Here is a 21,905-nt window from a genome sequence, read left to right on the forward strand (position 1 = left end):
CTCCGCCGCATGTGGGATCCTCCCAGACTGGGGCACGAACCCGTGTCCCCTGCATCGGCAGGCGGACTCTCAACCACTGCGCCACCAGGGAAGTCCGGGATTAATCTTTTTGCTGACTAAATTTCCCAGTGGAAAAGGACAGGGGTATAGAGGTGTGAGTAAGGAAGGTAAATATCCTGTGTTTGTGACCTTGGGTACGTAATGCCACCTCTCTGAGGCTCCATGGTTTTCAGATGTTGAGTTTATGAACAAGTAAACTAAATAAATATGTTAAGAGCCTATATATATAAGTTGGGGGAAAACACATATTTATCAACTTAACCATGAAAACTAAAAAAAAAAAAAGTCCAGCTTTCATTTGTCAAACAAAAAGAACTTAAAAAACTAAAGAGAAGAGAAAACAATTGTAGACTAAAAGAATCCTTTCCAGGAAAAGAGCCGGCAACACAAACACACACACACACACACACACACATACACACACACACACACACACTCACTCTCTCCCTCTCCCTTGTCTCTATTTCATTTGGAACTAATGAAGAGTATATTACAAGTAACTAGTCTGCATTTGGAAACCATTAAACTAAAAAGCAGTAACAGCAATAACAACAACTACCATTTACTACGACAGGAACCAGAATAAATACTTTAGGAAACTGAGACTTAGAAAACCTAAGGAACTAGCAAAGTTATCTGAGTAAGTTCAGGCAGCTGGACTCAAGCATCCATGTCCTATGGATGACAACTCCTCTCTAGACTGTTTATGTTTCCATTGAATTCAAAATCTTATGACAATGTAGCAGATTTGAGACAAATGATTTATTCATTTTTTCAGCAGTCAATCTGTAAGCCTTTGCTATGTGTCGAAAGTTCTGGGATGGGAGAGTAGGGATGCAACCTGGGATGACTCGCAGGTCTCTGCTTGGGCAACTGAGTAGACGGTAGTGCTATTAGCAGAGATGGGATATCCAGATGTTTAGTATTGTTTTACATTTCATAAGGTGGACAACTTTACTTTCAGACATATATCTGTGACACATTAAGTAAAAGACCATCAAATATATATATATATATATATACACACGCATATAAATAATATAACAGACTATATTTAAAAATATATAATAATATATATATGTTTACAATATAAATAGCATATAAATATGAATAATAAGAAATTATATATATATCCACACACATATATTTGGAGCACAAGGCTAGTGATTAGATTTGTGGTTAGTAATATGATCAAATGTTAACAAAGACAATTCTGGCAGTCATGCAAGACCAGCAGGTAAAGAGACTGGAGGCGACTTGATATCATAGTCCAGGTAAAACATGATGAGGACCCAAACAAAGCTGAGTATAATGAGGAACAGACAATCAGGGTCCAATTGCGGGTAAAAGAACAAGACTTGGCAATTTATGGGAGATGAGGAATGATAGAGAAAAAGTCTAGGATGATTGGCTGAGGGCCAATAATAGTGTCATTAGTACATAAAGTAGAATATAGAAGGAGGTAAAGCTTGGCTCTTTGTTATTGTTTATACTATACTTTGAAGGAGAGACTAATTGGAAAAGGTGATTATTAACTTTAAGCATTGTTGAGCTTGACACCTAAGGAGAAATATCCAGCAGGCAACTTGAAAGTACTGGAAGTTCAGGAGAGAGTTCAGGCATAGAGGACAAAATCTAGGAGTCATCAGGAAACAGGATGTAGTTGAAGGCACAGAACCAGACAACACCACCACAGGAAGTGTGTATTAAGAAAAGAGCAGAAGCACCAGCCTAAATACGGGACTAAAAAGACAGCCTCGCTCTTCAGTTTTTTCTCCAGAACACTGAGATTATTTCTCTTGCTCTTGTTCTGAATAAAAGGAGACATCTGTCCCAGATACCTCCTGGGAGCAAACTGGCCTGAGGGAACAGAGACCAGCGCAATATAGGGCAACAGGAAAATGTTTTAGAATATATTAGATCAGCAGTTCTCAAAGTGTGGTCCAAACACTCCAAAAGTCCCCCAAGGCCCCTTAAGGGAGGTCTGTAAGGTCAAAACTACTTTCAGAATATGAAGATGTTATTTATCTTTCTCACTGTATTATCTGCAACAGTGTTGCAAAACCAGTGGTGGGTTAAAAAAAAAAGTGGTGGGTGCTTTAGTGGGAATCAAGGCAGCAGCACCAAACTGTACTGGCTGGTAGCAACTGTACTGTTCACCCTCACAAACTTGCAGGGGGAAAAAAAGGCCAGTTGCACTTATGAACATCTGTCCTTGATGAATCAATAAAAACTATTGATTTAAAATAAATTGTGACCCTTAGGTTCTTTTAAAAACTATGGAAGACAAAATTAGAAATACACACAAAGCACTTCTGCTGAGTACCAAAGTATAATCGGTTATGAGGAGGAAAAGCACTTATATGATGGTCTGAGAAACAAGGTGAACCAGCTGCTTTTTTCATGGAACACCATTTTTACTTGCAAGAAGTGACAGATAACAATGGTTATTCAGATTTAGGTATTGGGCAACACTTCTTCCTAAATAAAGTGAATCTGTCACTTTAAGGAAAACAACTGAAAGTATTTGTTGCAGATGATGAAAATTCAAGCTTTCAAGTAAAAACTGGAACCTTGGAAAGTATTATCTGCCTTGTAAGCTTAACATTATACCAATACTTAAAAGACGCTCGTGAGATGGATGGTGATATCAATAAAGATGATTTAAGAAACTATTTATAATGAAATGTGTCAACATTTGGAAGACATGCATAACTCAGTGAACCAATTCCAAATGATCAATGCATGTTACAAAATCATATATGGATAAAAAGTTCATTCAATGTGGAAGAAAGACTAATGGAGTTTAACAGAGTATGAAAAGTTCACTGATAACAGTTTCATATTCCATATTGTAACTAACTTTGAACTTCCTTCTCATTGCGGTGTCTTCTCTTGTTGCGGAGCATGGGCCCTAGGCACTTGCGCTTCAGTAGTTGTGGCTCGTGGGCTCTAGAGTGCAGGCTCAGTAGTTGTGGCACACGGGCTTAGATGCTCCGCGGCATGTGGGATCTTCCCAGACCAGGGCTTGAACCTGTGTCCCTTGCATTGGCAGGTGGATTCGTAACAACTGTGCCACCAGGGAAGCCCTTTAAATTCATTTTTAAGTTCAAATTTATAACATTTATTTATCACAGCAACAATGAAGCAATTTTGATTAACACAAATGTTTAAAGTCAGGGATCAAACTTATTTCTGTACTTGGTTTTGGTTGCTCTATTTGAAAAACATAATTCATCCAAGAAAGTAGCTATAATATATACTTTTGAACAACAGTCTCGTAATCTCAGGGTGGTTTAAATAAATGTTTATTCAGAGGTTTGCACAAAAACCACTTAACTTGCTAGTTCTTTAAAGCACCAGTGCATTCCAATATGTTAAAATCTGGTTTGTAACAGATATGAATGCATATACCTAATTAACTTGCAGTTTTTAAAAATTCAAAGACACTTAAAAAATAATGAAACTAGATTCTACCAATTCCCTGAAGATCTCTCTGGAAGCTGGTTTCGTGGAAAATAAAGTGAAAACTCTGGTCCATAGCATGTCTAAGGTTCCTTCTGCTCTAACAAAGGCAGTAATGTAAGTTTGAGAGAGAAAAAAATCTGTGGCATCACCGTATGCCAATTTTTGTATTGTCAGAACTGGATGAGAAGATATAAGGCAGAGGCATGGTAACAAAGTGATTAACAGCATGAGCTCTGAAGTAAGACATGGATTAGAAACTGAGCATTGCTACAGTTATTGTGATCTTGGGCAAACTGCTTGGTCAGAGTCTCATTTTCCTCATTATTAAAGTGAGAAAGAAAATAGCACCTGTCTCATATAACCATTTTAAAGATTAAATGAGAAAAATGCAAAAACAAAGTTTGGATGACCTTGTATATAGCTTTGAAAACAAAAAAAGAAAGAGAAAGAACGTTCAGACCTCTGATATTTCTGAGTCTGTGGAAAGTCTGTATAACTCAGCCCCAGACACCAGTAACACGAAGCCCATTCAATTCTAAAGAGTTTTAGTTCTAAGATCCTCATTCAAATCACGATGTCAGTTAGATCACTGGTAAGGAAGATACAGGCTCTCATTCTGTATGTAAAGATGGTTCAACATAGGAAAATCAACTAATGTAATACATCACATTAACAGAATGAAGGGGAAAAAAAGCCACGTGATCATCTCAATTGATGCAGAAAAGGCATTTGACAAAATTCAAAATCCTTTCATGATAAAACATTGAGCAAACTAGGAAAAGAAGAAAACTACTTCAACATAATAAAGACCATATATGAAAAGCCAACACTGAACATCATACCAATGGTGAGAGATTGAAAGCTTTTTCTCTAAAATTTTTAACAAGACAAGGATGCTCACCTTCACCACTTCTTTTCAACATAGAAATCCTAGCCAGAGCAATTAGGCAAGGGGGAAAAAAAAGGCATCCAAACTGGAAAGGAAGAAGTAAAATTATCTCTGTTTGCAGACGACATGATCTTACATGCAGAAAACCCTAAAGATTCTACAAACAAACAAACAAAAAACCTGTTTAGCATAAATGACTTGAGCAAGGTAGCAGGATACAAAATCAGTGCACAAAAAATCAACAGCATTTCCATACACTGATAATCTGAACAATCTGTAAAGGAAATTAAGAAAACAATGTCATTTACAATAGCATCAAAAAGAATAAAATACTTAGGAATTAGCCAAGGAGGACTTGTATACTGACAACTATAAAACATTCTGGGGCTTCCCTGGTGGCGCAGTGGTTGAAAGTCCGGCTGCCGATGCAGGGGACACGTGTTCGTGCCCCGGTCCGGGAAGATCCCACATGCCGGGGAGCGTCTGGGCCCGTGAGCCATGGCCGCTGAGCCTGCGCGTCCGGAGCCTGTGCTCCGCAATGGGAGGGGCCACAACAGTGTGAGGCTCACATACCGCCAAAAAAAAAAAAAAAACATTCTGAAAGAATGTAGATACAGATAAATGGAAAAACGGCCCACATTCATGGATTGGAAGACTTCATATTGCTAAGACATTAAGACTATCCAAAGCAATCCATAGAATTCAATGTAATCACTGTGAAAATCCCTATGACATTTGTTTGCAGAAATAGAAAATTCATCCTCAAATTCATATGGAATTTCAGGGAACCCTGAATAGCAAAAACATTCTTGAAGAAGAATAACAAAGTTACAGGTCTCAAACTTTCTGATTTCAAAACTTATTACAAAGCTATCATAATCAAAACAGTACTAGCCTTACGACATTTAGGTCAATGGAACAGAACAGAGAGCCCAGAAATAAACCCCTGTATGTATAGTCAAATGATTTTCTACAAATATGTCAAGACCACTCAGTGGGGAAAGGACAAGTGGTGTTGGGAACACTGGATATCCACATGAAAAAGAATGAAGTAAAAATAACTCAAAATGGATCAAAGACCTAAATGTAAGATCTAAAACTAAAAACTCTTAGAAGAAAACTTAAGTGAAAGTTTCACAACATTGGATTTAGCAATACTTTCTTGGATAGGACACTAAAAGCATAGGCAACAAAAGAAAAAGTAGATAAACTGGACTACATCATAATTAAAAAGTTTTGTGCACCAACAGACAGTATCAACAGAATGAAAAGGCAACCTATGATATGGGAGAAAATATTTGCAAATCATATGTCTCCTAAGGGGTTAATACCCAGAGTATATAAAGAACTCCTACAATGCAACAACAAAAAAACAAACAACTGATTTTTAAAAATGTGCCAAGTACCTGAACAGACATTTCTTCAAAGATATACAAGTGGCCAATATGCACACAAAAAGATCAAAATCACTAATCATTAGGGAAATGCAAATCAAGTTAATAAGCTGCCACTTCACACCCATTAAAACAGCTATTATCAAAAAACCAGAAAGTAGTTAGTGTTGGCAAGGATGTAAAGAACTTGGAACCCTTGTGCACCACTGATGGGAATGTAAAATAGTAAGGCATGGAAAACAGTACAGTGGCTTCTCAAAAAATCAAAAATAGAATTACCATATGATCTAGCAATTCTTGGTATATACCCAAAAGAACTAAAACCAGGGACGTGAATAGGTATTTGTACACTCATATGAATAGGAGCATTATTCATAATAGTCAAAATGTGGAAGCAACCCAAGTGTCTATTGATGGATGAATAGACAAACAAAACGTGGTATATTCATACAACAGAATATTATTCAGTCTTAAAAACGAAGGAAATTCTGGTACATGTTACAACATGGACGAACCTTGAGGAAATTATGCCAAGTGAAATAAGCCCAATACACAAAAAGACAAATACTATATGATTCCACTTATGTGAGGTACCTAGAGTAGTCAAATTCATAAACACAGTAAGCAAATGGTGGTTGCCAGGGCCTGGTGGGAAGGGGAAATGGGGAGTTCTTGTTTAACTGGTACAGAGTTTCAGTTTTAGAAGATGAAAAAAGTTCTGGAGATAGATGAATGTAATGGTTGCACAACAATGTGAAGGTACTTAATACCACTAACTGTATACTTAAAAATGTTTAAAATGGTAAATTTTATGTCATGTATATTTTACCACAATGTTAAAAAAAAAAAAAACCCCACTTATCAGAAAAAATAAACGTGTCCCTCCCCCTACAAAGATTCTCATCCACTGAGTTCCTTTTACACGCTCTGTGAGGACAGTAATTGATTCACCCATTCATTAAGTAATACTATGTACCCAGGTATGGTTTAAAGTTCTTGGGATACATCAGTGAATAAAAAGTTAAGTTCCTGTGGACCTCAAAATCTAGTGGGAGGAGACAGATAAGAGAAAAACAAAGTAATTTATATAGTACACTGGAAAGTAATAAGCCAAAATAAAATAAGAAAGAGTAGGGAACAATACGGTGGGAGTGCTGGGCTAGATGAGAAGGTGACATTTTGGCAAAGATTTGTTAGAGGTTATGGAGATCATCATGTGGCTATATGAAGAAAAATCATCCTAGGAATGGGGAACAGCTAAGAGCAAAGGGCCTAAGGTTCATGAGCCTGTTTTTTGAGCAATAGTAAGGAGGTCACTGTGGCTGGAGCAGAGCGAGTAAAGGGAATAATGATGAGATATTTTTAGAAAGGTTTAGGCCATTGTAAAGTTTTTATTGTACATAATTTGAAGGTAGAACCTGACAGGCAGTCAAGAAGACTTCCTGATACATTAGAGACAGAGTAAGAGGAAAAAAAGAACCAAGGATGATTCTAAGGCTTTAGGTCTTAGCAGTGTTAAAGATGAAATTACCATTAATTAAGATGGGGAAAGGTTCAAGAGAAGCAGGTTTGGGGAGGAAGATTAGGTGTCTGGTGTTAGACATGTTGTGTTAGATATATCTATGAGCTATGTGAGTGGAGATATGGATAGGAGTTGGATATATGAGTCTAGAGTTCAGGGGAAAAATGTGGCTAGAGTTAATAATCAGCATATAGAGAGTATATAAAACCATGACACTAGATGAGATCCCCAAGGAGTAGAGACAGAGAAGAAAAGAAGTCCACAGCCTGACACCTGGAGCAACACAACATAAAGAAGTTGGGGAAAAGAGGAAGAATCAGCAAAGGGGATAGAAGGAATGACCAAAGAGGCTGGTGGAAAACCAGAGACAACATCTGAATGTGAGTCAATCTGTTACTACTTCTTTAACCTTGTGAACTGGCTTCATCTCTCCGTTTCTTGATTTTCCTTGTCTGTACAATAAACATAATAACAGTTTTCTCAGGTAGTTGCTGTGAGAATTAAACGAGACCAAATACAGGAAAATGGTTAGCACATGGAGTGCCAGAACTAAGTAAGTGCTCAATAAATGGTATCTATTACTATGATGATAAACAACAACAAACCTTAGCCCCCTTCCAGGCTATTATAGTCCTTTACTCTACCACTTTACAGCAAATGAGCTAGGAACTGGAACTGAAAGATGAGACCAACAAAGGCAATAGAAACCTACAGTGAGATGGCAATCGACCATTTCAGCCTTAACCTATTCCTCTATCTATAAATAAGCTTTATCAAAATGTCTGTTTTTCTTTGAACATGTCCTATATGTCCTACCTCCATTCCTTGCTCATGTTACTCTCTTCGCTTTCTTTACTACTCTCCATATCTACTTATGTAGCCCATTCTTTCAAGGTAAACCACAAAGGCCACCTTCTGCTCTGAAAACATTCATGATTTGCCCTAAATGGAGGCAATCTCCCTTTCCTTTAAATTTTTGCAGCTTTAATGAATTCTCATGGCACTTACCATTCCTTCCTGTGGGCAATCAGGAGTTAATTAAAATGTATTAACCTCTCATTTTATTCTCTTCGGTTACACTTTCTAATCATATAACATCCCTAGCAATATATTAATTCAGCATTTCAATAATGAGAATCTAAAAGATCACATGTATTTTAAAAAGATATAATTTAATAACTTTTATTACAATAAGGCTTTTAGAAATCTTATTTGCTGTCACTCTAAATTTTGGTTGAAATCAAAACCCAGCACTACATTAAATCTTATTTTCTACATATTTGCTTTTTTACATTCCTTCTTCTAGCTGCTCCTGTTGGAAGTTAATTTTCAAGCTGAAAACAAATAATTCACACTGTTAAATCTCATCTTGTTACAATTTGCACAAGAAATCCAAACTGTGAAGGCATTTCTACTTATCTTTCTTTATACTCATAATCCTCAATTTGTCACAATCAGCAAATTTCTGTACTGAATAACTCACTCTATTTTCATCTGGAAAAATAAGTCATTATTTTTGAAGTATTTACATGTTTGAGTCTATTTTCCCCTAATTCCCTGCTCTCCTACCCAACAGCTGGTCTGGTCTATTTCCAAATGAACAGTGAAAAAGAAACAGTTACTTAGTTGAAAAAGCTTTTAGACTCTTTCATATTTAGGTTTGAACCTTGGCTTTACCTGGTTCAAATCTAGTAAACTGTAAATCTTGATCAAGTTACTTAATGTTCTGGTCTTCAGTTTCCTGATTTTTAAAATGGGAATATTATTTAAAAGGTTACTAAAAGGATAAATGGATAGGAGACCTTCAAGATGGCGGAGGAGTAAGACGTGGAGATCACCTTCCTCCCCACGAATACATCAGAAATACATCTAAATGTGGAACAACTCCTACAGAACACCCACTGAACGCTGGCAGAAGACTTCAGACTTCCCAAAAGGCAAGAAACTCCCCACATACCTGGGGAGGGCAAAAGAAAGAAGAAAAAACACAGACAAAAGAATAGGGATGGGACCTGCACCTCTGTGAGGGAGCTGTGAAGGAGGAAAAGTTTCCACACACTAGGAAGCCCCTTCAATGGCAGAGATGGGGGGTGGTTGGGGGTGAAGCTTCGGAGCCACGGAGGAGAGTGCAGCAACAGGGGTGCAGAGAGCAAAGCGGAGAAATTCCTGCACAGAGGATCGGTGCCAACCAGCACTCACCAGCCTGAGAGGCTGGTCTGCTCACCCACCAGGACAAGTGGGGGCTGGAAGCTGAGGCTCGGGCTTCAGGGGTCAGATCCCAGGGAGAGGACTGGGGTTGGCTGTGTGTACGCACCTGAAGGCGGCTAGTGGGCAACAGCTAGCCAGGAGGGAGTCCAGGAAAAAGTCTGGATCTGCCTAAGAGGCAAGAGACCATTGTAGTGGGGTGCGGGAGGAGAGGGGATGCAGAGCACCACCTAAATGAACTCCAGAGACGGGCGCTAGCTGCGTCTATCAGCACGGACCCAAGAGACAGGCATGAGATGCTAAGGCTGCTGCTGCCGCCACCAAGAAGCCTGTGTGCAAGCACAGGTCACTATCCACACCTCCCCTCCCAGGAGCCTGTGCAACCCACCATTGCAGGGTCCCATGATCCAGGGACAACTTCCCTGGGAGAACACACTGCATGCCTCAGGCTGTTGCAATGTCACTCCCACCTCTGCTGCTGCAGGCTTGCCCTGCATTCCGTACCCCTCCCTCCCCGCCCCACCTCTGGCCTGAGTGAGCCTGAGCCCCCTAATTAGCTGCTACTTTAACCCCGTCCTGTCTGAGCAAAGAATAGATGCCCTCAGGTGACCTACACACAGAGGCAGGGCCAAATCCAAAGCTGAACCCCAGGAGCTGTGAGAACAAAGAAGGGAAAGGGAAATCTTTCCCAGCAGCCTCAGGAGCAGCAGATTAAATCTCCACAATCACCTTGATGTACCCTGCATCTCTGGAATACCTGAACAGACAACGAATCATCCCAAAATTGAGGCAGTGGACTTTGGGAGCAACTGTAGACTTGGGGTTTGCTTTCTGCATCTAATTTGTTTTTGGTTTTCTATTTATCTTAGTTTACTATTTAGAGTTTATTATCATTGGTAGATTTGTTGATTGATTTGGTTGCTCTCTTCCTTTATTTCTTTTTATATATATAAATATATATATTTTTTTCCTTTTTCTCTTTCTGTGAGTGTGTATGTGTATGCTTCTTTGTGTGATTTTATTTGTATAGATTTGCTATTACCATTTGTCCTAGGGTTCTGTCTGATTTCTGTTTGTTTGTTTGTTTGTTTAGTATAGTTTTTAGCACTGGTTATCATTGGTGGATTTGTTTCTTGGTTTGGTGGCTCTCTTCCTTCTTTTTTTAAATTACTTTTAAATTTTTTTATTACTAATAATTTTTTAACTTTTTATTTTAATAACTTTATTTTATTTTTCTTTCTTTCGTTCTTTTTTTCCTCCCTTTTCTTCTGAGCCATGCGGCTGACAGGATCTTGGCGCTCCAGCCAGGCGTCAGACCTGCACCTCTGAGGTGGGAGAGCCGAGTTCAGGACATTGGTCCACCAGACACCTCCTGGCTCCACGTAATATAAAACAGCGAAAGCTCTCCCAGAGATCTCCATCTCAGCCGTAAGACCCAGCTCCACTCAACAACCAGCAAGCTACAGTGCTGGACACCACATGCCAAACAACTAGCAAGACAGGAACACAACCCCACCCACTAGCAGAGAGGCTGCCTAAAATAATAAGGCCACAGACACCCCAAAACACACCACCAGACGTGGACCTGCCCACCAGAAAGACAAGATCCAGCCTCATCTACCAGAACACAGGCACCAGTCCCCTCCACCAGGAAGCCTACATAACCCACTGAACCAACTTTAGCCACTGGGGACAGACACCAAAAACAATGGGAACTACAAACGTGCAGCCTGTGAAAAGGAGACCACAAACACAGTAAGTTAAGCAAAATGAGAAGACAGAGAAATACACAGCAGATGAAGGAGGAAGGTAAAAACCCACCAGACCAAACAAATGAAGAGCAAATAGGCAGTCTACCTGAAACAGAATTCAGGGTAATGATAGTAAAGATGATCCAAAATGTTGGACACAGAATGGAGAAAATACAAGAAACATTTAACAAGGACCTAGAAGAACTAAAGGGCAAACAAACAATGACGAACCACACAATAAATGAAATTAAAAATTCTCTAGAAGGAATCAATAACAGAATAACTGAGGCAGAAGATGGGATAAGTGACCTGGAAGATAAAATAGTGGAATAACTACCACAGAGCAGAATAAAGAAAAAAGAATGAAAACAATTGAGGACAGTCTCAGAGACTTCTGGGACAACATTAATTGCACCAATGTTCGAATTAGAGGGGTCCCAGAAGAAGAGAAAAAGAAAGGGACTGAGAAAATATTTGAAGAGATTATAGTTGAAAACTTCCCTAATATGGGAAAGGCAAATAGTCCATTAAGTCCAGGAAGCGCAGAGAGTCCCACACAGGATTAAATGCAGGAGAAACATGCCAAGACACATATTAATCAAACTATCAAAAATTAAATACAAAAAAAAAATATTAAAAGCAGCAAGGGAAAAACAACAAATAACACACAAGGGAATCCCCATCAGGTTAAAAGCTGATCTTTCAGCAGAAACTCTGCAAGCCAGGAGGGAGTGGCAGGACATATTTAAAGTGATGAAAGGGAAAAACCTACCACCAAGAGTACTCTACTCAGCAACGATCTCATTCAGATTCAACCGAGCAATTAAAACCTTTACAGACAAGCAAAAGCTGAGAGAATTCAGAACCACCAAACCAGCTTTACAACAAATGCTAAAGGAACTTCTCTAGACAGGAAACAAAAGAGAAGAAAAAGACGTACAATAACAAACCCAAACCAATTAAGAAAGTGGGAATAGGAACATACATATCCATAACTACCTTAAATATAAATGGATTAAATGCCCCAACCAAAAGAAACAGACTGGCTCAATGGATACAAAAACAAGATCCATATATATGCTGTCTACAAGAGACCAACTTCAGACCAAGGGACACATACAGACTGGAAGTGAGGGGATGGAAAAAGATATCCCATGCAAATGGAAATCACAAGAAAGCTGGAGTAGCAATTCTCATATCAGACAAAATAGACTTTAAATAAAGGTCAGTAAAACAGACAAAGAAGGACACTACATAACAACCAAGTGATCAATCCAAGAAGAAGATATAACAATTGTAAATATTTATGCACCCAACATAGGAGCACCACAATACATAAGGCAAATGCTAACAGACATAAAAGGGGAAATCGACAGTAACACAATCATAGTAGGGGACTTTTAACACCCCACTTTCACCAATGGACAGATCATCAAAAATGAAAATAAATAAGGAAACACAAGCTTTAAGTGATACATTAAACAAGATGGACTTAATTGATGTTTATAGGACATTCCATCCAAAAACAACAGAATACACTTTCTTCTCAAGGGCTCATGGAATATTCTCCTGGATAGATCATATCTTGGGTCACAAATCAAGCCTTGGTAAATTTAAGAAAACTGAAGTCGCATCAAGTATCTTTTCTGACCACAACGCTATGAGAGTAGATATCAATTACAGGAAAAAAATCTGTAAAAAATACAAACACATGGAGGCTAAACAATACACTACTACATAACCAAGAGATCACTGAAGAAATCAAAGAGGAAATCAAAAAGTACCGACAAACAAATGACAATGAAAACACAACAACTCAAAACCTAGGGATGCAGCAAAAGCATTTCTATGAGGGAGGTTTATAGCAGTACAATCCTACCTCAAGAAAAAAGAAACATCTCAAATAAACAACCTAACCTTACACCTAAAGCAATTCGCGAAAGAAGAACACAAAACCCCCAAAGTTAGCAGAGGAAAGAAATCATAAAGATCAGATCAGAAATAAATGAAAAAGAAATGAAGGAAACAATAGCAATGATCAATAAAACTAAAAGCAGGTTCTTTGAGAAGATAAACAAAATTGATAAACCATTAGCCAGACTCATCAAGAAAAAAAGGGACAGGACTCAAATCAACAGAGTTGGAAATGAAAAAGGAGACGTAACAACTGACACTGCAGAAATACAAAGGATCATGAGAGATTACTACAAGCAACTATATGCCAATAAATTGGACAATGTGGAAGAAATGGACAAATTCTTAGAAAAGCACAACCTTCCGAGACTGAACCAGGAAGAAATAGAAAATATAAACAGACCAATCACAAGCACTGAAATTGAGACTGTGATTAAAAACCTTCCAACAAACAAAAGCCCAGGACCAGATGGCTTCACAGGCTAATTCTATCAAACATTTAGAGAAGAGGTAACACCTATCCTTCTCAAACTCTTCCAAAATATGGAAGAGGAACACTCCCAAACTCATCCTACAAGGCTACCATCACTGTGATAACCAAAACCAGACAAAGATGTCACAAAGAAGGAAAATTACAGGCCAATGTCACTGATGAACATAGATTCAAAAATTCTCAACAAAATACTAGCAAACAGAATCCAAAAACATATTAAAAGGATCATACACCATGATCAAGTGGGGTTTATCACAGGAATGCAAGGATTCTTCAGTATATGCAAATCAATCAATGTGATAAACCATATTAGCAAATTGAAAGAGAAATACCATATGATCAGCTCAATACATGCAGAAAAAGCTTTTGACAAAAATCAACACCCATTTATGATAAAAACCCTCCAGAAAGTAGGCATAGTGGGAACTTACCTCAACATCATAAAGGCCATATATGACAAACCCACAGACAACACCTTCCTCAATGGTGAAAAACTGAAAGCATTTCCTCTAAGATCAGGAACAAGACAAGGTTGTCCACTCTCACCACTATTATTCAACATAGTTTTGGGAGTTTTAGCCACAGCAATCAGAGAAGGAAAAGAAATAAAAGGAATCCAAATCAGAAATGAAGGTGTAAGGCTGTCACTGTTTGCAGATGACATGATACTATACATACAAATCCTAAAGAAGTTATGAGAAAACTACTAGAGCTAATCACTGAATGTGGTAAAGTAGCAGGATACAAAATTAATGCACAGAAGTCTCTAAAATTAAAGATGATACAAACAGATGGAGAGAGAATACCATGTTCTTGGATTGGAAAAATCAACATTGTGAAAACAACTGTACTGTCCAAAGCAATCTACAGATGCGGTGCAATCCCTATCAAACTACCGATAGCATTTTTCACAGAACTAGAACAAAAATTTTCACAATTTGTATAGAAACACAAAAGACCCCAAACAGCGAAAGCAATCTTGAGAAAGAAAAATGGAGATGGAGGAATCAGACTCCTGGACTTCAGACTGTACTATAAAGCTACAGTCATCAAGACAGTATGGTACTGGCACAAAAAGAGAAATATAGATCAATGGAACAGGATAGAAAGCCCAGAGATAAACCTATGCACATATGGTCACCTTATTTTTGATAAAGGAGGCAAGAATATACAATGGAGAAAAGACAGCCTCTTTGATAAGTGGTGCTGGGAAAACTGGACAGCTACATGTAAAAGAATAAAATTAGAACACTCTCTAACACCATACACAAAAATAAACTCAAAATACATCAACAACCTAAATGTAAGGCCAGACACTCTAAAACTCTTAGAGGAAAACATAGAACACTCTGTGACATAAATCACAGCAAGATCTTTTTTGACCCACCTCCTGCAGCAATGGAAATAAAAACAAATATAAACAAATGGGACCTAATGAAACTTTAAAGCTTTTGCACAGCAAAGGAAACCATAAACAGGATGAAAAAACAACCTTCAGAATGGGAGAAAATGTTTGCAAACGAATCAGTGGACAAAGGATTAATCTTCAAAATATACAAGGAGCTCATGCAGCTCAATATCAAAAGAACAACCAACTCAATCCAAAAATGGGCAGAAGACCTAAATAGACATTTCTCCAAAGAAGATATACAGGTCGCCAGCAAACACATGAAAGGATGCTTAACATCAGTAATCATTAGAGAAATGCAAATCAAAATTGCAATGAGGTATCACCTCACACCAGTCAGAATGGCCATCATCAAAAAATCTACAAACAATAAATGCTGGAGAGGGTGTGGAGAAAAGGGCACCATCTTGCACTGTTGGTGGGAATGTAAATTGATACAGCCACTATGGAGAACAGTACGGAGGTTCCTTAAAAAACTAAAAATAGAACCACCATACAACCCAGCAGTCCCACTACTCGGCATATACCCTGAGACAACCATAATTCAAGAAGAGTCAGGTACCACAATGTTCACTGCAGCTCTGCTTACAATAGCCAGGACATGGAAGCAACCTAAGTGTCCATCGATAGATGAATGGATAAAGAAGGTGTGGCACATATATACAATGGAATATTATTCAGCCATGGAAAGCAATGAAATTGAGTTATTTGTAGTGAGGTGGAGGGACCTAGAGTCTGTCATACAGAGTGAAGTAAGTCAGAAAGAGAAAGACAAATACCGTATGCTAACACATATATATGGAATCTAGAAAAAAAAAAAGGTCCTGAAAAACCTAGGGGGAGGACAGGAGTAAAGATACAGACGTAGAGAATGGACTTCAGGATACGGGGAGGGGGAAGGGTAAGCTGGGACAAAGGGAGAGAAGTAGAACTGACATATATACACTACCAAATGTAAAATAGATAGCTCGTGGAAAGCAGCCACATAGCACAGGGAGATCAGCTCGGCGCTTTGTGGCCACCTAGAGGGGTGGGATAGGGTGGGCCGGAGGGAGATCCACGAGGGAGGAGATATGGGGATATATGTATATGTATAGCTGCTTCACTTTGTTATACAGCAGAAACTAACACACTATTTTAAAGCAATTATACTCCAGTAAAGATGTTAATAAATAAATATACAAGTAAAAAAAAAAAGAAAAAAGAAGGATAAATGGAAAATTAGATTCCATAAATAAAGCATGAAAACTGCGTACCAGAATAAGATTTAGTTCTTCTCTGTCTTATTAACAGGACCTATGCACTACAGTAAAGCTAATATCAGTACCTATGGGAAGCCACTAATTTTTAAATTTAGGTCAAGATCCATAAGTATGAATGCTGAGTTTGAAACTGCCAAGCAACGCTGCCTTTTATAAAGCAAAAAGGGTTTTTATTGGTTTTACTGACATTGGCTAGAGTACATATTAAGCTGTTTAATAAGAACAATAAATGAGATAAAAAATGATAAGTAGAAAGTGATACAAAAACACCATTCTTATTATTGGTAGAATGCAACAGGATACAGCTATGCGATCATTTTAACACCATAAATAAGTAAACAGGATGAATATATTTGGACACGAAAAGAAAGATGCTTAAAGAGAGGGTGGTGTTTACTGTTGAAAGACACTGATAAATTATCTCCTTACCCAAATCGCTGGCTGCAACCACAGCCGTCCCACCAGGAGCAAAAGGATCATTGTGCTCTAATGTTTCCACCTAAACAAATTACACAAGTCATGACTCAGAGAGGCAACATTTTAGAGCTGAGACCACACTGCCACACCAAAGAAAATATTCTTTACAAACTCTAAATCAATTAGGAGCAAATGTTTACCCCTACTGATTTGCAAACTTATTAAACTGAAATGATACGTATCATTTTCTAATCTTTTACTGTGAAACATAACATACATTCAGAAAAATATATGGAACATTATGTACAGTTTAATAAAAAAGTATCAAGTGAACACCTATGCAATCACCTCCCAGGAAACTGCTAACATCTCAAAAGTCTTCATGTGTCCCACTCCAATCACAATCCCATCCCTAATAATACAGAGACTTCTCATATGCCCTTTACTCACCTTCCTCTAATGTTAATGTGTGAGAGAGAAAGAGAGGGGGAGGCAAAGAGAGAGAACTTGAGCGAGGGAGAGTGCTTTCTGCTAAAAAAATTCAGCAGCTTTCAATAATAAGCCATGTAAAAATCTGGATCAAATGGCAAGGGTGAGAGGCTACAAAGAGTGAGGACTTCACCAGAAGCCAGTGATTCTAAGTATTGAACTGTCTTCCTACTTTACTTTGTTTTTAAATCATAGTCAAACAAAATATATATTTAAGAAGATAACTGAACTAACTTTCTGGCATCAGGCTCTTTTTAAGAGGCCAGCCAAAAGCCTTGGCATACAGTTAGATAAAAGGGGCATGAAAAGAGTTTTGGAATATTTATCTCCTACTCTGACTCATGACTAGCAATGTCATCTGTATTACAGGATCTATTTCTAATCATCAAGAAATTGGGTATTAACAATTGAATGTCAAAGGATATTGGAGAGCTCAAGTAAAACATGTATTTGAAAAGACAGAAGCAATGCTAACTGGGACTTAGAGTATATTCTCGTTTTATAAAACAGGACCCATTAAAACAAAACTACTAGCAGAAAGAAGTAAATACTAGTGATGTTTTCAGAACTGAAAATGATAGTACTTATTTTAACTGATGCTTATCTTAACTTACATTTTTATAAAATGAACATACTACCTTATACTCTGATTATCTGCTGAATGAATAAATAGCAATCAAGGGGGAAAAATATCAAGTTGGTCTGTATAGCAAAGTAACTCTCCATGGTTCCTAATATAATAGTTAAAATGCCAGTGTGAGAGACAGTCACAGACATGATAACTAAAGTCACCAACTATTACTGCTTCTTCTCTAAACTGAGAGAAGGAAAAACTAACAGCCCTGATTTTTAACAATAGCTTGCAGATTTTATGTACCGTCACAGAGAGAAATAGAAAAAGTATGCCTACCTGTGCATCAGGTTTTATTTCTATTCCTTTATCATACACTGTGCAACCAACCTAAAAGGCCACTGGGACAGCAAGGGGAACAGGATGGACTGTGCAGCCCATGAGGGAATAAGTGGCCACAAAACTCTTTATGTTATGTTCAGTTTGATAATTAGGCAATTTACTACACAAAAGTAATTTTCATGACTAAAATACAGACGGTATAATTTTATAGAATTAATGTTCCAAAATCCTCCTACAAAGTCACCTAATTTATCACTGAAATTCTCTCTTCTGCATCAGCCATCAACTCCCTCATTTCACAGTATGACTTAGCACGTACACAGTAGCTACCATACACTAGCTAGAATAGTAGGAAATGGCACTTGTTTTTTTGGTTTGGTTTTTAAAATTATGTCCTTCTGAGAACAGAGACCATCCTTGAAGGAATAGGAAAGATTTGTGGGGAGAGATTCATGTCTGGAGGCATTAATAGAGGCCCGTTTGAAAAGAAGGAAGATGACAAAAAACAGGGGTTTGTAGCTAGGAAGAAATGAGTTTAAATTTTAGACTATAGTCGTGAAGACCTTAGATTTTGGTCAGATAGACCACGGTCTGAATTTAGTTGTATCACTTACTAACTTACACTTAACCTCTCATTTATTGATCTTTATCTTTAAAATGAGGATGAAACATGAGCCTCATAAGATTACTGTGATGCTTAAATGAGGTAACACATGAGAAGAATTTAGCACCATGCCTGGAGCATAGAAGAGATTAGATAAAAATAACTATTGTTATATTGCCAATTTGGTGTTTAGTTTAGTTTTGAATGGAGAAATTAAGAGCTGTCAGCAAGGGCATTTTTGCTTTCAAAACCTGGGGAGAAAAGGGAAAAAGTAAGTAGAATGAATGGTAGAAAAGTTTCACCAGGGAAGAGGAACAAAAGAAACTTGTTTATTTTTATTTGTTTTTGTTTGTTTGTTTTTGCGGTATGCGGGCCTCTCAGTGTTGTGGCCTCTCCCATTGTGGAGCAGAGGCTCTGGACGCAGGCTCAGCGGCCATGGCTCACGGGCCCAGCCGCTCTGCGGCATGTGGGATCTTCCCGGACTGGGGCATGAACCCGTGTCCCCTGCATCGGCAGGCGGACTCTCAACCACTGCGCCACCAGGGAAGCCCAAAACTTGTTTATTTTTAAATGAGGAAGAGCTGCTTTGGCTTTCTTGCTCTTTAAACAATAAGAGTGGACAATGAGAGGCTAAAATAAGGTGAGAGGAAAAGAATTCAGGTTGCAGCCAATTTGAGAAAAATTTGGCAAATGGGCCCACACTGCAAACTAAGTGTTGTAGGAAAACAGAGTATCCAGTAGCCTGTGGAAACCACAAATATTTAGTTACAGAGGCATTTGCTTAGTTTTACATCAGTGGAAAAAACCAGTTGCTGGCCAAGTAGCTGAATATAGTACTGAATACTGTATTAGAATACAGTAAGGAAGTAATTCAAGAACACCAAAGTCTATTAACTTTAAAAGAATCAATTACTCTTTTAAGGAAGTTTTCTTAATCTAAGAGTATTAAAAGACAAAATTTTTGCTTCACATGCCTGTCAATCAGCTGTTCCTTTCTAGGTCTGGTTTACTTACAGATGTGAAATATCCTGCCTCAAAAAATAAGCCTTCAAATAAAAAATTTAAAACAAACCAAACAAACACGAAAAAAAGCAATTAAAAAGCCCTCCAAAACCATTCATAATTATTGAAATTGGGTGACAGATACATGGAAGTTAAAATATTTCACTATGTTACTCTATTTTGCATGTGTTTAAATATCCATAACATAAAGGTTTTGTTTTCAAAGCCTCCAGATGATAAAGCACTTAGCTGTCTGAACTTAGTTAATTTTTCTGAGTCCTGGTGTCCTTATTATTAAAATAGGGACACCAACACCTACTTTGCAAGATTGATGTGAAGATTAGAAATTATGACTGTGAAGCACACAGAAGTACCGGGATCATAGTTCATGGTTATTAAATAGTAATTGTTGTTCTATGTATATGTTATCAAGAGAGTCTGACATTTAGTGGGAATTTATACTTCTTTACAAGAATAACACTCCAGATATGTCTATAAAATAACAGAAATGATTTTATTTTTTTTTAAAAATCAATGCTGTTCCTTTTAAATTGATTTCATTATTTCAATAATGCATACCAAACATTTTTTAAAAGCTTTACTGAACACTGGTTTATGGATTTTTAATCATTTATTTTTAATATCCCCAATGGGATAAAATTTGGTCCTTTGAAGGGTGGACTTGGTATTTGGATGACATGAGTTATTCTAGTCAATTCCAATGCGTGATCAAGGTGTGAAATACCAGTCTGAACCAAAAACTAGATGTGTTCGATGAGGCTGAAATTTTTATATGGTCCGTCAGAAGTAATCTACAAGAGGATTCTTTCATCACTGTGTATTTCAAGAAACTCATTTGCAGACAGAATCCAAAAGATCCACTGTATACCCATCCTCTTAAAGACAAAATATACTTGGCCAATTAGTTCTTCACTTGTAACATATATGCCTGATGTGGAAGGAATAGGATTTACCAGGAAGGTGTCTGATTCTCATTCCCAGGAGTTAGTGTCAGTTTGGCAAATAATTTTCTTGTCTAGAGTACCGAATTATTTATATCCTTCGGATTTGAAAGATGACTCAAATAGTGTATGACTTTATAGGTAAATTGTTTTTATCATTTTTTTTCTACATTCGTCTCTTTCCCTACTTCTTCTCTGACCATTAAACCGAAGTTAACATATATTTATTGACCACTTAACCACAGTACAGGCAAGGCATGTGTGCTAAATGTTTTATAAGATATAGTTCCTACCCTCAAGGAATTTACTATCTAGCAATGATTAATAGTCTTGTTATTTCACTAGTTTTCTGCTCAATAAACTGTCTGCTCTTAAAAAAGAAAAAGAGAAACTCTTTCAGAACATCTGTTATCCATTCAACATTTTTTAACCCTCCTACTTACCAACGTATTACTGCTATTGCTGGCTGCACTGAAAGGGTCAGTACTTGAAGTGGCAAAAGGATCAGAAGAAGATTGCTTGAAGAAACAGTCAGATGCAAATGGATCTGAACCTTTGAAAGGATCACCTCCAAATGGATCTAAGAAAATACAACACAAATATGAGAGATTACAAAATTATTACTCTAAATTTCCTGTCACCAAAGGCAGGATAACTGACTTAATTAAAAGGCATTTTGAACTCCTGTAGAATCTAAGTTAGGTACTTTATATTTTGACTACTTATTTGGTCAGAAAAAAGTACAAGCAGTTGCATCTAGTTAAATAGCTTTAATTAACATTCTTTCCTACTTGTTCATCATTCATTCAAAGCAAATCAGTAATTCCAACACTTACTACACAAATGTTGCCTATATGCTAGGATTAAATAATTCCTCTAAACTGGTGATTTTAATTTTGGGGGTGGGGACAGAATCACAGTTTCCTTTGTGGTTTTGATAAAAGACAGAGTCTTTCACCTAATAAACTTATTTTTTAATTAGCATATAATATCAAGTGATCCCATTCTGAGACCCTTATTCTATGCTATCATAACTAAAGAAACAACAAAAACTTCTAAATGTATTTCTCCCTCTGAGCTCAAGGGTAACAGCCAATAGTTTGGAACAGGTTTGGGAAGCATAACTAAATGGTACACAAGATTTGCTTTATT

The 21,905-nt window shown here is 37.6% G+C and overlaps 1 protein-coding gene across 3 annotated transcripts in view; it reads right to left on the minus strand.

Annotated features, from left to right (window-relative positions):
• The window catches only part of EPS15 (epidermal growth factor receptor pathway substrate 15), a 160,685-nt gene that overhangs the window by 18,326 nt on the left and 120,454 nt on the right, over positions 1-21,905 (minus strand). For all 3 annotated transcript variants that reach the window (XM_024739268.1, XM_024739269.1, XM_024739267.1), the window contains 2 exons: positions 21,197-21,333; positions 16,796-16,865 (listed from right to left, as the gene is read on the minus strand). In XM_024739268.1, the coding sequence (XP_024595036.1) occupies positions 16,796-16,865; positions 21,197-21,333 (207 nt within the window). The remainder of the gene's footprint in view (positions 1-16,795; positions 16,866-21,196; positions 21,334-21,905) is intronic.

This window comes from Neophocaena asiaeorientalis, unplaced genomic scaffold (genome assembly GCF_003031525.2).
Source record: "Neophocaena asiaeorientalis asiaeorientalis breed wild unplaced genomic scaffold, Neophocaena_asiaeorientalis_V1.1 scaffold138, whole genome shotgun sequence".
Taxonomy (NCBI): domain Eukaryota; kingdom Metazoa; phylum Chordata; class Mammalia; order Artiodactyla; family Phocoenidae; genus Neophocaena; species Neophocaena asiaeorientalis.